We start from the raw sequence: 16,140 nt of genomic DNA on the forward strand, positions 1-16,140 counted from the left end.
AAAACAAACATTTAATTTTATAATCACAAATTATACACTTAAGTTTAAATCGGTAATTAAGACATCACAAACATTTTAATTCCTCAGGTAAATTCAATCATTCTACTCATACAATGGTAAATCTATTGTCTCTATAATACAGTCTTCTCACAGTTCCTTAAGTTCCAAATACAACAAAAATTGCAGTAATACCTCTTCACAAACAAACGCTTTTAAATATACACTTTAGCTAACTTCCTCAATAGTTACTGTTAATATAAGGAAATTTCAGGATGAAACTCGCACACTTCTCTATAGAAATATTAATGGTTGGAATAATCTTACCGATAATCTTCTATCTTCATCTACTTATACACTTTTTAAACAGTAAACAGCACTCATTAAAATAATTCTTCTAAGCAATAACTGAATTAATCATCGGTCACAATACACATAAACAAACATTGTTGCATAAATCAAACCACTTGCACTACATTTGACATCACTTAACTAATTCAGTGTCCTACTAACAACTCTTGTACTAAGGTAACACACAATAATTCCTTAACTTGAAGTTTAATATGCACAGTTGCCTACTCCTTCGATGTCAATTTAATCCTTTAGGTACCATAATTCTTAACTCTGCTATCATTAAACTTAACTTTGTTGCCTCTAATTATTCTCTAGTTACTTCGTGCTATGCTTCAAGTTTCCGTGTGTCCTTGAAAGGTCGGCCCTGGAATTAAATCTCAACTCAAGTATTGCTAGTCTATTTAGTAGCCACTCAGCTGTTTTCTGTAGCTATAATTGTTATTCTACAACTTATTAGCTAACCGCCTCTCGACTAGTAGACTTTATTTAGCTGCTTGAGTGACTTGCCGACTCGCTATTATTGCACTGTGATTCCCGAATGCTCCGATTCCAACCTAATGCCAATCTCTCTCTAATAAATCTCTAATGCTCCCTCTTTTCCAGCATTCCTCGCTTTTTATATCCGTTCTTCCCGCCTAAATTCTTCTTGTGATCTAAAACTCTTTTCAATAAACTTTCTCCTCACGTGGTGTTCCAAAACGTGCTCGCTCACTTACATATGTCTCCATGACAACCAAACAAAATATAATAAATCGAGGTATTGCATAACGCTAAACTTCTACAAATAGGAATAAATAAGGAATATTTACATTTCAATTAATGCGTAGTTAAATTATCAAATGAAGTTCTTATAATATTAACATAATAATAATTAAAATAGCTTAATAATATTTAATACAGTCTTTTCATTATTAATACATATATCTTTGATTAAATAATTAAATATTAGACAAAATTAAAGTAGTTATATGAATATTAAATTGTAAAATAAGTTGTTTACATTAAATAATATTTACACAAGTCTTGTTGCTTGGGTATATGGTATATTATGTTAAATGTGAATGAAAAAAAAAACAACAAAAATATACAAAACAATTTCATTCACAGTTTAACAAAATAATACTGAATATGAGAATTACAGAGATATTTCTCTACTCAGTGTTCCTGGTAAGATATATGCAAGTATACTTGAGAAACGGTTGAGAAGAATTGTGGATGAGAAGGTTGGTGAAGAACAAGCTTGATTCAGGGCAAATAGAGGCTGTCAGGATCAGATTTTCACTTTACAACAGATAGTGGAGAAATCATGGGAATATAACAAAGATCTGTATTTAAGTTTCGTTGATCTGGAAAAAGCATATGAAAAGGTGCCAAGGGAGAAGCTATTCGAAATGCTAGAGTTATATGGTGTCAATGGGATATTATATGAAGAAATACTTAGTCTTTATTTGAGTTGTAAGTCAGCCGTTAGAATTGAAGGAAGTACAGGAAGATGGTTTAATTTTAAATCTGATGTCATACAAGGATGTGCATTATCCCCTGTGTTATTCATTATGTATATGGATCACATTATGAAGGAAAGCGGTATTATGCCTGATATCAAAATTGGAGATATTAATATCAGCTCTTTGCTTTATTCGGATGATGTTGTACTTATAAATAAATCTGCAAGTCTGCAAGATTCCCTGACTAAAGTGAATAAATGTTGTAATTGATATGGTATGAAAGTCAGCATTAAAAAGATAAAGTCAATGAAAATAGGCAGAAACATTGAATATATCAACTGCATTTTGAATGGAGACCCTATAGAGCAAGTAAAACATTTCAGCTACTTAGGCACAATTTTTAGTGAAGATGATAAATTAAATATGGAAATAGGCACCAGAATCAAACAAAGCTGGTATGGTAGGAACTCAGCTGAATAAATTTATATGGAATAAAAGCGAAATTAGCCAAACGCTAAATTAAACAAATGCTAAATAAATACAGCCAAACACTGTCTATATTTTAACACTTTATGTTAAAATATAGACAGTGTTCAAACCAATTTTAACTTATGGATATGAGAGCTGGGTTAGAATTAAAACACTTGACCAAAGACTGGAGACCACAGATATGAGAGTCCTGAGAAAGATTATGACTGTGAACAGATGGCATCAATAGCATTGTCATATTAAAAATGAGGTTATTAGGAAAGAACTTTGCTGTGTAAATAACCATTATCACATGCTGTCTCAAATGAGTTTAAAATTTCCTCTCCTTCTTCCTGAGTAGTATCTTTCTCCATTTTTATGGAGAACGATACTACTTGAATTAATGTATCCCACATGTTAAAAACATTCATGTTTCAGTCACACATGGTCCCAGATAGTTTTACAAAAAGACATTAATATCAGTCCATAATATCTCAAAGCATCTTCAGTAGTATTTATTAGCAGTATCAAATGTGCCCTCTGAAATTTCTCATGCATTCATCAAATCAGTGTTAGCTTCTGATATAATCGAATTTAATCATATCAGAAGTTTCTCAAGACAACCATTAATATACTTTCCAAAGAACATTGCCTTAAATAAATTTCCCAATAAGTAACATTGACCAACACATTATTATACTCACATATCCACAAGAATATAGTAATTTTATTACTGCCAAATATTCCAACCAGAAACTAACTGGTCATCAGATTGGTTAACTCACCTTCAATTGAAAAAAAACCCATATAAAGATTCTTCTCATCATGACAAAATTAAGTAATTTGAAATAAAATTATAGTAAACACCAAGGGGGGGGGGAGAGGGAGGGAGGGAGGAAGGGTGTTGTTTATCTTTTGTGGATTGTAACCAAGAGGAGATTTTATTGATAGGGAAAAAAGTAAGAATTATGTATATTATTTCTGGGAAAACTCCCATGTTACTCCTCATTATAAACTATTATAATTACAGCTATTTTGCCTGCTTCAGTTTACTCCTAAACTGAAGCAGGCAAAATAGCTGTAATTATAATAATATAAAAGTAAGAATTAAATTATATTTTTTCATGATCTTAGCAATTATCTCAATGTTGTCTGTAATATGTGGGATAGGGACTCGCCGTACAGGGTTTATGGCAATGCGGCAAAATATTTGTCTAACACTGACCTAAATGGAAGATTGCTCGTTTTCTACTTTTATTTCTGAAATGACTATGCTTCTACTGTGACAAAAAAAAAAAAAAAAAAAAAAGTTATATTATAGTACACCCACAGATTCGAGACCCTTCGACACTTCTGCGCATGTGAAAAGAAGGAGAATCCATTCCAATTATAGGGTAATCAATCTGTCTTGTGGGATGGGTTGTTTATTACTACACATCAGAAAATTAACTTCTCTTTTATGATCATTCTAGTTTTTAAAGTGGTAACTATTTTGCTTGTATAAGTTGGGAAATTTTACGTATAAAGCACGTAAATTCGCGTGTTGGTGACCAATTCGTACATCGCTTTATTTCTTTCTCCCCTTCAACATGAATGGACTCTTCTTGGCAGCTTGCCAATGACAGCCCTCTATAATGTGGTCGGACTATAGGAATCCTGTATTTACAGCTTCACAAGAGCATATATCAACACCCAGAGAATGCCCACAAGGGCTTATCTTTTTTGATCTCTTTTGCAGTTTCTGTGCAAGTTGTTACATTATTAAAAGTTATCTTGAACAATTTTGATTTTATTCTTAGCTTGCTTATTCTTTCATTAAAATCATTTAATGATTTTAATGAAAGAATAAGGATTTGGCATCAGGAACCCAGAGAAATTATTTATTGGGGCGAGATCTAATGCTAAGAGAGATAGAGAAGCAAGTTCATCATGTGGGAACAGTGAGAATATACATGTAAGTTCAGTTATGGTATGCAAACATGACAATGATATGAATGTCATTGAGCATGGTAATGAATTAGGTGAAGAGGTGGAAATGTACACTTTGTGCTTTCACATTTTGAGTGTGTCTTGGAACAGAAAAGAGAAAGTTGTCCATCCTGGCCAAAGAATACTGCACATGTACAATATGTACACAAAAAAAGCCAGTAGGTAACTTGTTATATGTATGCAAAAAAGCAGCAGAAACAAAGGGATACAGTTTATTGCTCTACTCAATATGTTTTGGCCTAAGATTATTAGCATTATTGAAACCTTGCTTTCTCCATCAGATGTGGTAACTGGAATCATGTGCAAAGGGAATAGTATTTTTACCAAGCACAGAAGAGAGACACGAAAGGAGATAGTGGGGGAGAGGTACTATTAATGATATCAGATGATTTGACTTCAGTTAGGTAAGAACTCACTAAAGCAATAATAATAATGTGTCATGTAACCTTGAGTTTGAGACTATGTTCTGTGAAGTCAGAGTTAATAGGATGAAATATGTGGTAGTGTTTAATTCATAGTGAGTTCTTGTAATTACTCTGGCTCTGTATAACTTCTGTATCTTCTATATAACTTCTCATGTTCCAAGATCCTGTCTTTGAGTCCATTATTTCTATTCTTTGGCACCATGTATAACTATGTTATACATGGCTGTCTCTTCATGTGCTACTGCTTATGTCGATATTTAGTGTAAGAAAAAAAACATCTAAAATTAATAATTAACAAACTAAATTTGCTTAGCTGATTAGATAATGAAGCTAATATTTTGCCTTGGTCAGCAAGTCACCTTCATGGGCACAAACAATTCTATTAGGCACATCTATGCAGGAAGGCAAATACAGAGTGATTGTAACTACACATCTCACTGATGTCCTCTGTGGGTGCAGTGATGAAATCATGCTAAAAGTCTTAAAATGTGGTTTCCCAAATTTTTGACAATGCATTGCAGCCAAATTTGTTAAACTTTAGAGAAAATTACAGAGCTATAGCATGTTCCAGAAATGGTCTCTCTGAATTAAATCTGTTTCTCAATAGGATGAAGTATCCCCTGTCCCATTGGATTTGGTGATCTGTATCTATAACTCTAGTAGCAAGGCTTATACGTTGGTCATACCAGTTATGACTGGTAATTAGCTTACGGAATTAACAACGCATATGAAGGATATTAATTAAAGGCAACTTTAATGAATAACTTCTATATTTCGGCAACATCACGTTGCCATCTTCAGGATCATAAAAATATGGCATGTGCACGCAGGCACTAACAAAAGCAAATGAGGAAGAAGGCAAGAAACTAATATTGTTCCTAAAGTCCTAATGGTGCCCTCTGGTGGGCTAATTTTGTTGTCTTGGCCGTTGGGCTGAAGTTCTCATAATGTAAGTCTCCCAAATTTGGGGTAGTTTCATGCACCCAAATTTGTTGAGGTTTGGAACATTTTTTAGAGCTGCTGATGATTCCTTGGATAATCTTTTGTACTTAAACTTGCTGCGGTGTATTATTTTAGTTTTCTTCCAACGAATTCTATAGCGGGTATCTAAGGCATGGTCTGCCAGCCCAGAGTGACTGTACTGGTGAAACTGGATGTAGTCTTTGTGTTCTGAAATCCTGATATTTGCTGTCCTGCCTGTTTGGCCAAAGTAGGACAATTTGCAGCTGCAAGGGACCTGGTATACACCAGGTAGGTCTAGGGGAAGTGGTTGGTCTATGGTAGAGCGGATAAGGGATGCCAACTTTTTATATGGTCTGTAACAAGAAGTAAGGTCATATTTTTTGAGGATATTGGTTATTTTCTCAGAGGTGCCCTGGATGTAGGGGATGGTGATAGATTTGGTGTAATCTTTATTGTGGAGGGGGGGTTGTGGTTTACTGGTTTTAGTATTTTTTGGGGGTTATAGCCATTGGCTAAGAAAGTGTTGTGGATGTGGTTTGGTTCAGTGGTTAGGGCCTTGTCATCTGAGCAGATTAATTTTGCTCTGTTATATAGTGTTTTTATAACCCCATATTGTTGTGTGTGTGTGGGGGGGGATTGCTGGTGAATGTATCTGCCAGTATGGGTGGGTTTTCTGTAAACAGAGAAGACCAAAGATCCATCAAGCTGGTGAGTGATTAAAGTGTCCAGGAAGGGGAGGGTATTGTTTTCCTCTTTTTAAGGTGAACTGGACTCCGGGGTGTTGGTTGTTTCAATGTGTTAGGAAGGAGTGGAGTGTATCTGAGCCATGTGGCCAAGTAGCGAACACATCATCCACGTATCGAAGGCAAATAGTGGTTTTTTGTGGGGCGGAGTTTAAGGCTTTCTCTTCAAAGGTCTCCATAAAGAAATTGGCCAAGGTTGGGGAAAATGGTGAACCCATGGATGTCCCCTCTATCTGTTTGTAGAATTTTCCTTGCCAAACGAAATAGCCTAAGTTCATTGTGAACTGAAATAGGGCTGAGATATCGGGAGGAAACTTGGTTTGGATGAGCTCTAGGGTTTCTTTGAGTGGGACATTAGTGAATAGGGAGGAGTCAAAACTGACCATTATGTCAGTGTGTCGGAGTGAGAAGTTTTCTATACTGGCTTTAAAGTGGGCTGAGTTTTTTTGTGTAGTGGTGTGTTGCCAGTATAGTGTGTGAGCGTTTTGGCTAAATATTTGGCTAATTTATATGTGGGGGAATCAATGCTATCCACTATCGGAAGTAATGGCACATTTTGTTTATGTATTTTTGGGAGTCCATATAATCGGGGGGAGTCTAGAGTTATAAGGTTTTAGTTTGTTAGTGACTTCCACAGGCCAAGAAGTGACTTTCTTAAGGAGTCTGTGGAGAGTTCTAATCTGAGAGCTGGTAGGATTATATTCAATAGGGAGGTAAGTAGTAGGGTCTAGTACTAAAGCATTAACTTGTTTTACTATTCGGACCCTAGGTATACAATCAGCCATAACCTCCTGTAAATGCTCCTTGACCACTTCCCATGCTCTATAGATGTCTAGCCCTTGCAGTTGTACATGCCATGGCACTGATCTAAGCAATCTCCTAAGCTTGTCAAACTTGCCAGCATGGTAATTTCACATATACCCTGTCTTAATCAAAAATTCCACACCTTTAGCCACCTCCTAGGTCAAGATCTTATGATCACTCTCACCAATAGGTGGCAACATGGTCATATTCATAACAGTCAAATTGTGAGATGCTATTACCAGGTCAAGCACTCTCACACCCCTAGTATTTTCAATTACATGCTGTCTCAGATAGTTATCCCTTAATAATTTAATAAAATCCATTTCCTTCCTCACATGTGTCCTCTCCTCCTTCCAATCAATGTTTCTATAGTTGAAATCCCCCATAATAATTACCCTTCTTCCACTCATTTCATCAATTTGTTTATGCATACTATATCCACCGTCTATTCCATCACCTGGTCTATAGCAGCACCCAACTGTATATTTTATTCTGTGAGTCTCAATCTCACACCAAATAGCCTCAAATGAGCTCCTTTCACTATCCTGCAATACAACTTCAATTCTCCTTGGCTGCAGTTCATCAGCTATCATCAATACCCCCCCCCCCCCATTTTATTCTCACTATCCCTCCTAAACACACTATAACCTACACATTCTATCCCACTAACTATATCATCTTCCGTCAGCCATGTTTCACTAATGCCAATAACCTGTGGCCAGGAAGAGCCAATCAAGGCCAAAAATTCTTCCTTCTTGTTCCTAATACTCCTGGCATTAGTATACATGAAATGCAGTGATCCCTTTGTCCCACCCCTATCTTGATGCGTTATTCTAAATGTCCCATTCCCATTTTTTGTCCTTAATGCTTGCTCAGGTACATTATATACATTTTTACACTCAACTGTCTCACTGAAGTTTGTATATCCACTCCCCCCCCCCTTGGTAGTTCTAGTTTCCCTGGTTCTGCACATCCATTTTCACTTCATTCAGCAACACTTTTTCCAGTCTCCGCACACCAAGTCCATTCAAATGCAGGCCATCCATCTTGTATAAGTCCTTTCGCCCATCAAACTCATTCCACATGTCCACGAATTCTACATCACACCGTCTGCATAACCTGCGCATAATGTCATTTGCGATTATGGCCCTCCTTCTAAACTCCTCTCCGCGGCAACAGACTCACCATTTTAACTCTGTCACTCTTTTCTTTCGCTACCTTTAACAATACTTTCAAGTCCTCTCTCATAAAAAATTTATCACCTTTCAATTCATTCTTACCCGCCACAATTATTAATTCTTTCACCCTCTGTTTTTGCACTCTAATACTCTCACTTACATCCTTAAATTTCGCACCCGGTAAGTATGATTTAGTTACCCTGCCATGTATCACCCCTCTTAATAACGAGTCACCATACAACACTCTTTCCTTCATTTCAGAAACTCTTCCACTCTTACGCTGTTTATTTACGTTTAGCCGAATCACTCTGGAAAGAGTTTTGCAGGTGCTCTAATTGCCGCTGCGCATTTTGTATCACTGCGCGCAACCTAGCGATCTCACTTCCTACAAATAATTCCTCATTTTTTTTATCATTCAAACCATTTTCTCTTTCTGTATAGTTGCTCTCACTCTTTCTTAGATCAGCGCTCTCATTGCCATCTTGTACATCACAATTCCCTATCAAGCCACTATTTTCACTCTCATTCTGGCTTTCTTCAACCATAACTGTCTCACAACCTGACACATACTTCAACTCCTCACTTTGCTTACACTTTCTGCACATTCTCCCACCACTATCACTTTCAATCCAAACTCCAGCCTCATTTGGGAATGCATACATTCCACACACATCACATTGGACAAATTCTCTCACATTATAGTTTTTGAGCAATGGCGTCGTATTTTTAGACGCCATTATCTTTCGTCGCATTGGCGCCATATTCAAATCTATAATTTGGTGTGAATTCTGTTATTTAATTCAGTATTATTAAATACTGAATTAAATAACGGAATTCACACCAAAATCACACAGACACAACAAGCTACCGAAATTAGACAATATTACGTTATGATTTTAACCTATATTCTAATTTTCATTCAAAATTATACTTAGCTTTCGGGAGCTCCCTGAAAATATGACCGACCATCTTGGTTGTTGAAAAATACCTTGACGAGCAGTGACAAGCACTGATAAGACCTCATCTCCAATACTGTGCCCAGATTTGGTCACCTCAGTTCCTTCTTGATGGGGAGGAGGTGGAGAGGATCCAGAGGCGAGTGATGATAGCAGGTCTATGGAATGAACCATATGAGAACAGGTTGAGGATTTGTGGGTTGCAGAAACTGGTTGATAGGCGGAAGAGGGGGAGATATGATTGAGACATTCAAATTGCTAAAGGGATTCTATAGGATTAATTCAGAGGATATTTTTGAGATCAGGACTAGTGGTGGGAGAACTAGGGGACACCTATGGAAGCTGGGCAAGAGTGTGGTTAGCAGGGGTGTTAGAGCTGGGTTCTTTACTTTTAGAGTGGTAAATGAGTGGAATAAGCTGCCAGAGTCTGTTGTGGGTGCTATGACAGTGAGCAAGTTCAAGGCAAGGTATGATAGATACTGTGAGAATGTCGAATAGTTGTGTGGACATGATGTTTAGGGCCTCCCTCGATGAGTCTAAGGACTCCCTGGAGTAGCCCGAAATAATAATAATAATAATAAGTTTACCTTTGTAGTCCTTTTGATTGAGCACCACAGTGGCGTTTCCCTTATCCGCTTTTGTGATTACTATTTTTTTGTTTTTCTTCATTTCTAGTAGGGCTGCATATTCGTTTTTGGATAAGTTGGTTTTTGGAAGTTTTGCTTTGGTGAGAACACCGACTACATCCAGTCTGACATTGTTGGTGATATGGTTAGGAAGGTTGCGAATTCCGCGTTTTATTTGGATCATGATTTCCTCGGCAGGTATTCTTTTAGGAGCTAGGCCAAAATTGTGGCCACGTGATAGTGTAGTGAGTGCTTCAGGCTTTAAAACTATGGACGAGAGGTTGACTACAGTGTTGAGTGGAGGCTGTGGTAAGGAAGTAGAATTCTTTATCAGGTTTTCATATTTTTTCAAGTGCCGACTACATATTTTTTCGAATTCTTTTCTTGCCGAAGCGCATGAGATGCCATAAAGAATTGTTCAAAGATCATGGCTGAGTGTATCTTAAAGCTCTTCCTCTATCCATAACATTGTTTACTACCCTGAAATAACTGTTGTGCAGATGATGGATATATTCTTTGTTCTTCTATATGGATAATATTAATATCATTTATTCCCTTTGTCTGAAGTACTTCAGTTTTCAGGAGCAAGGAATACTGTAGACAGCATGGTCCAGATGATGGAGTAGATCTTAGAGTGCATTTTCTGTAGACCAAATAGGATAAGAATCTTTGGGTAGTCAGATTAGGTGTAGGCTGTTGAGATGTACTAAAAATGTTTCTAACATATCTGCCATATGGCCAAATGGAGAACATGTCGTGTTGGAAGTTTTTTCCCACTTGGTTAAAATATAAATTATATATTTAGTTTAATCCTTTATCCAAGTGTAAGCAAACAAAGTTTCAACCTGAAGTATTTTCAGGACTGGCGCAACTCATAGCAAAAGTGGACAAAGCATCACATCACTTGCCTTATCCTATAATGCAAAGCACATCTCCTTGTGGACATGTATGATGTTGTTCATTATGGGAATGGTCACTACCCAGACAGGTTTCGACCTTTATTGATGTCTCTTCAGTGGGAGCCAGACCCAGAGACCCAGGCCATATGGTTAAAGCAATGCAGAAGTCATGTTTACCTATACAGTCCTGAAAATACAAAGATGTTGGAAGTTTTTTTTTCACTTGGTTATACTATAATAAATTTAGTTTAATTCTTTATCCAAGTGTAAGCAAACAAAGCTTGTGCCTGAAGTATCTTCAGGACTGAGGCAACTCATGGTAAAGGTGGACCAAGCTCTCATAACTCCTTGTCTCAGTATCTCTCATAACACATTTCCTTGCGGACATGTATAAGGCTATGCATTAAGGGAAGGGCCACTATCCAGACTGGTTTCGACCTTTATTGAATGTTCAAGTACAGGTCAATCTCCAAAAACTCAGCATTGTCCCCTCAATAACAGGCTCACCCTGCCACTGAGAAGAACTCTCAGAACTGGTTGGCTCTACCCTGTGGCAGGCACACCCCACCACCGAGCAGAGCCGCTCATTTGCTCATATCTCATCTGAGGGGTAACAGCAACAGCCGAGCCTCATTTAAAACTTCATGAGCTACAGCATCCATTCATCACCCAAGCTTCCAACCGGTTTCGACCTTTTTGAGGTCTCCTCAGTGGGAGACCTCAAAAAGGTCGAACAAGTATCAGACACAAGTGGTGATACTAAGCCAGAAGAAATGGAGAAGTCATATTTACCTATACGAGTTGCCAAAAGGTGTAACACCTTATTATTAAATTACTCTGGATTTAGAGAAAGATGGAAATTTTTTCCCACTTGGTTAGACTATAATAAATTTAGTTTAATCCTTTATCCAAGTGTAAGCAAACAACGTTTGCACCTGAAGTATCTTCATGACTGAGGCAACTCGTGCTAAAGGTGAACCAAGATACTGAGACAAGGAGTGATGAAAACTTGGTCCACCTTTACCACGAGTTGCCTCAGTCCTGAAGATACTTCAGGCACAAACTTTGTTTGCTTACACTTCGATAAAAGATTAAACTAAATATATAATTTATAGTCTAACCAAGTGGGAAAAAACTTCCAACATCTTACTCTTTAATCCAGAGTAATTTAATAATAAGCTGTGACACCTTTGGCAACTCGTATAGGTAAACATACTTCTGCATTGCTTCAACCTTGGTATAACCTCTGGGTCTGGCTCCCACTGAAGAGACCTCAATAAAGGTCAAAACCGATCTGCGTAGTGACCCTTTGCATTATGGTATACTAAGCCAAGTGATGTGAAGCTTTGTCCAACTTTGCTACGAGTTGCCCCAGTCCTGAAGATATTTCAGGCACAAACTTTGTTTGCTTACACTTGGATAAAGGATTAAACTATATATATATATATATATATATATATATAATTTAGAACATGTCATCATCCCAGTGAGCTATATTGTTGCTGTATTTAGGATGATATTTTCAAAATGTAATGTGAAATGATTTGCAAAAGTGTGAAAGAGGAGAGGGGTAAAGTGGTGCCTTCAATCCGCATGTAGGCTTCCCCATGCCAGGTAAAATAGTCACAGTACATGGTAAAAGTGAATAAGGCTGGTGCTGTATGTTTGGTGGGAAAGGGAGTATGAATGAGTTCTAAGGTTTCTGTACATTGGTCAATGCTGTGGCTATATCAAAACTATTATATCAGTGTGTTTAAGGATCATATCTGACGAGCAAGGTTTGAACAGCACAGGTTTAACATGGGAAGAAGTGTGGCCAGTAATGAGAAGGAGCTCTTTGGCTAAGCATTTGGTACTTTATAAATGTAGGGGAACCATTACTACTATTGTAGGTCTCAAGGGTGTGTGCATGCTCTTTGGATATTTTTGGTAATCCATAAATCATATGCATTTCTGAACATTAAGGAGGCAACTACCGTGTTTGAATAAAAACTTTAGTTTAATATAACTAAAATCTACATTCAACGTTTCAACCTTTATGTCAAGGTCATCTTCTGGAGCATACAACTATACACAGAAAACAAACTACACTAGATTCAAACTGGTTTGTTAAAGATACTGACCAACCGCTGCAACAATTTTTGGCCTGACCTCTGGTGAGAAAAAAAAAATTATACATCAATGCTAGAGTCCTACTATTAGTGTTATCTGTTGGTTGTAGAAATACATTGGGCGCAACAACAAGTATCTATCTATATACATATATTGACATCATGATTATACTTGTACATTCCAGCCAGTTGGTATGGAATGGTTTCTAATACTAGCTGAAGATTGGCTAGAGTCCTGACTTATGTTGGATCTTATATATTAGGTAGGCTGAATGTGTGCCATCCAGATCCTTGGAATTTTCATGCCATCTTTATTGTTGATATTTGGGTGGTTTATCAGGATTTCGCAGTCTTCCTTAAATTTCCTTTCATACCAGGTTTTTGTGTGGTGTAAACAGCAGGTTCTTTTCCAGTTGATTTGGTGTAAGGTGTTGAGTGCGTGGTCTGAGAGGCTGCTTCACCATAATGTTTATATTTAATGTGTCTAATGTGTTCTTTCTTGCGTATAGGGATTGTCCGTCCTGTTTCACCAATGTATGGTAAGTTACAGGTGCAGTGGATGCAATAGACTCCAGGATGTGCTAATGGGAGGAGAGGATCCTTAGAGGAGTTGAATATAGTTTTAAGTTTAGTGGGTGATTTAAAGGTGGCATTGAGGTTATAATGTTGTAGGATTCTGTTGATTTTTTCAGATAACCCTTTAATGTATGGGATGGCTATGGTTTTACTGTAATCTAGATTCGTTTTTGTTGTTGTTTTATGGAGTATTTTATTAATAGTATTTTTGTTATAGCCATTATTTATGAATGTGTCCCTGATTATTTTTAGTTCTTGTTTCAGAGCTTGTCTTGTTAGAGCAAATTGTTGTAGCTCTGTTTTTAAGGGTGTTAATGACTCCATATTTTTGTGATGGGTGGTGGTATGAATTAGCATGTATGTATTGGCCAGTGTGTGTCGGTTTTCGGTAGACCGTGAAGGATAGACTGTCTGAAGGCAGACGTGTGACTAGTGTGTCTAGGAACGGGAACGAATTTTGATTTTCGATTTCAATGGTAAATTGTATGCGTTCATGTTGTTTGTTCAGGTGGCTAAGGAATGTGTTTAGCGTTTGTCACCTGTGTGGCCAGATCGCGAACACATCATCAATGTATCTAAGCCAGACTGTCGGTCTATGCATGGCAGAATCAAGAGCCCTTTGCTCAAAGGTTTCCATGTAGAAGTTAGCGATTGGGATGGATAGTAGTGAGCACATGGCTGTACCTTCTTTCTGTAGGTAAAATTTGTCTTGCCACACGAAGTAACTGGACTGTAGTACGTGAGCAAAAAGGGCCGTAATGTCGGTCGGAAATTTGTTCTGTAGTAAGAGAATTGTGTCATTTATGGGGACATTAGTGAGAAGGGCAGAAACGTCGAAACTGACTAATAGGTCGTCTTTGTCGAGTGTTATGTTTTTAATTTTGTTTATAAAGTGTTGTGTGTTTTTTATTTTTTATGTAGGAGGGGGAATGACCTACCAACTCCTTGAGTGTTGCCACTAATTTCTTAGCTAAGTGGTAATTGGGACTGTTTATTTAACTAAAGTTTTTATTCAAACATGGTAGTTGTCTCCATAATTTTCAAAATTGCATTCGGATCACCATGTAAGCTTAAAAGAAAGGACGAAAATTATATGGTTTATGTATTTGAATCTTATTCCCATCACATTCATCTGTCGTCTTCTATCTAGGCGGTTGACTACCATGATGTGACTCAAGGTTGAATATGGGTGTAACAACATGTGGTGAGGGCCCTATCTCTTCCACATATTGTTGTAAGCATTCTTGGCTGTAAATCCCTGTGTGTTCATGGGGCAAGTTTGCCTATTCTGAGGGACAAAAAACTAGAGTTTCTGGGTGAAAAAACCTTCTACCTTCATATGAGACTGGCTAACTCACCTTTAGCCGAAAGAGACCAGATAAAGGTTCCTCAAATCGTAGATGGGAATCGAACCCAGGTCTTTCTAACAAAGGGCTTCATCTATACTGACTGAGCTATGTAGGCTCGTTAATCTAATTAGCTAAGCAAATTTTGTTAGTTAATTATTAACTTTAGGTGTGTTTTCTCCACTAAACATCATCATGAGTGATAATCAGCACCCATACCAGATGTTCTACTGCTATTTTCAAAATAGGCTACATTGCTGGCTCAGATAAATGACTGGATAGTGCTGATAGTAAAATGCACTCTCCAGGAAGTAATGATTTTCATAACCGGGTTTTGAGACTCTTGCCTTGCTTATTAGACTCCCAAAGGTAGTTAAAAAAAAAAAAAAGTAATAATTTCAGTATCTAGTCTCTAGAGTTGCATGTCTGTATTATCTGATCCTTAGGCAATCAGTATATACACGCTCATCAGCCAAAATATTTCTTGTCAACCAGACAGCACTGTTGGTTGTAAAGAGTGCCAATGGTCCTAGTTTTCTGGCATGAGAATTGTTCTCATTGACATCACTGGATCTTCTCATCTCCACTAAATACACCTTGACTACTAATTCTTGCCTGGGGATTGTTTCCAACGAAATATTGCCCTACGTGATGAGAGTGTGATCCGATAGATCTTGATGCCTCCAGCAAGATAACATCCAAGTCACAAGTCTTGCGTTGTGCAAGCATGGTTTGTAGAGCATATCCAAGCATTATATTTGAAACCCATTGAACATTTGTGAGGTCATGTGGAATGCATCATCTTTATGTTGATGCCAGTTCCTTGCTCATTTGCTGACCTCTAGGAGGCTACTTTTTCTACTTACTCCACGATACCTCAGGACACCTTCCCTTGTCTAATGGAATCAATGTCATGATGGGTTAAGTGGTTATCTTGGTCAAAGGTGGTCCAACACATTACTGGGTAGATACAGTTGTGATATGATTTTCTTAATGTAAACTAAACTTTCTCGCTGTTCATAATCTCTTTCTCAATATTAATTTATTATTTTATTGTTTTTTGTTTTATTAAAAATTAAACAATAAATCTTTTGTTGTTTTCTATAGGTTAGGAATACCACAATGAAGAAGCATCAAGACAATGTAAATTATCACGAATTGCTCCAGAAGTTTTTACCTTCAAGCCTTTTGTAAGTTATCAAGAAATATTTCATAGTGCAGTACCAAATTAAAACAATAGACAAAACAGTATGATTGTGC

General features: G+C 37.2%; 1 protein-coding gene across 3 annotated transcripts in view; it reads left to right on the forward strand.

Annotated features, from left to right (window-relative positions):
- Positions 1–16,140, forward strand: part of LOC150095180 (calcineurin-binding protein cabin-1-like) — a 1,028,489-nt gene that overhangs the window by 177,078 nt on the left and 835,271 nt on the right. For all 3 annotated transcript variants that reach the window (XR_016550194.1, XM_090411711.1, XM_090411712.1), the window contains exon 13: positions 15,988–16,070. Coding sequence is in view for 2 of the 3 variants with exons in the window: in XM_090411711.1 (XP_090267837.1) it covers positions 15,988–16,070 (83 nt within the window). In the remaining variant the exon portion in view is untranslated. The remainder of the gene's footprint in view (positions 1–15,987; positions 16,071–16,140) is intronic.

Source organism: Typopeltis vanoorti, chromosome 21 (genome assembly GCF_054136105.1).
Source record: "Typopeltis vanoorti isolate ZY-2024b chromosome 21, IOZ_Tvanoo_1.0, whole genome shotgun sequence".
In the NCBI taxonomy this organism is placed as follows: Eukaryota; Metazoa; Arthropoda; class Arachnida; order Uropygi; family Thelyphonidae; genus Typopeltis; species Typopeltis vanoorti.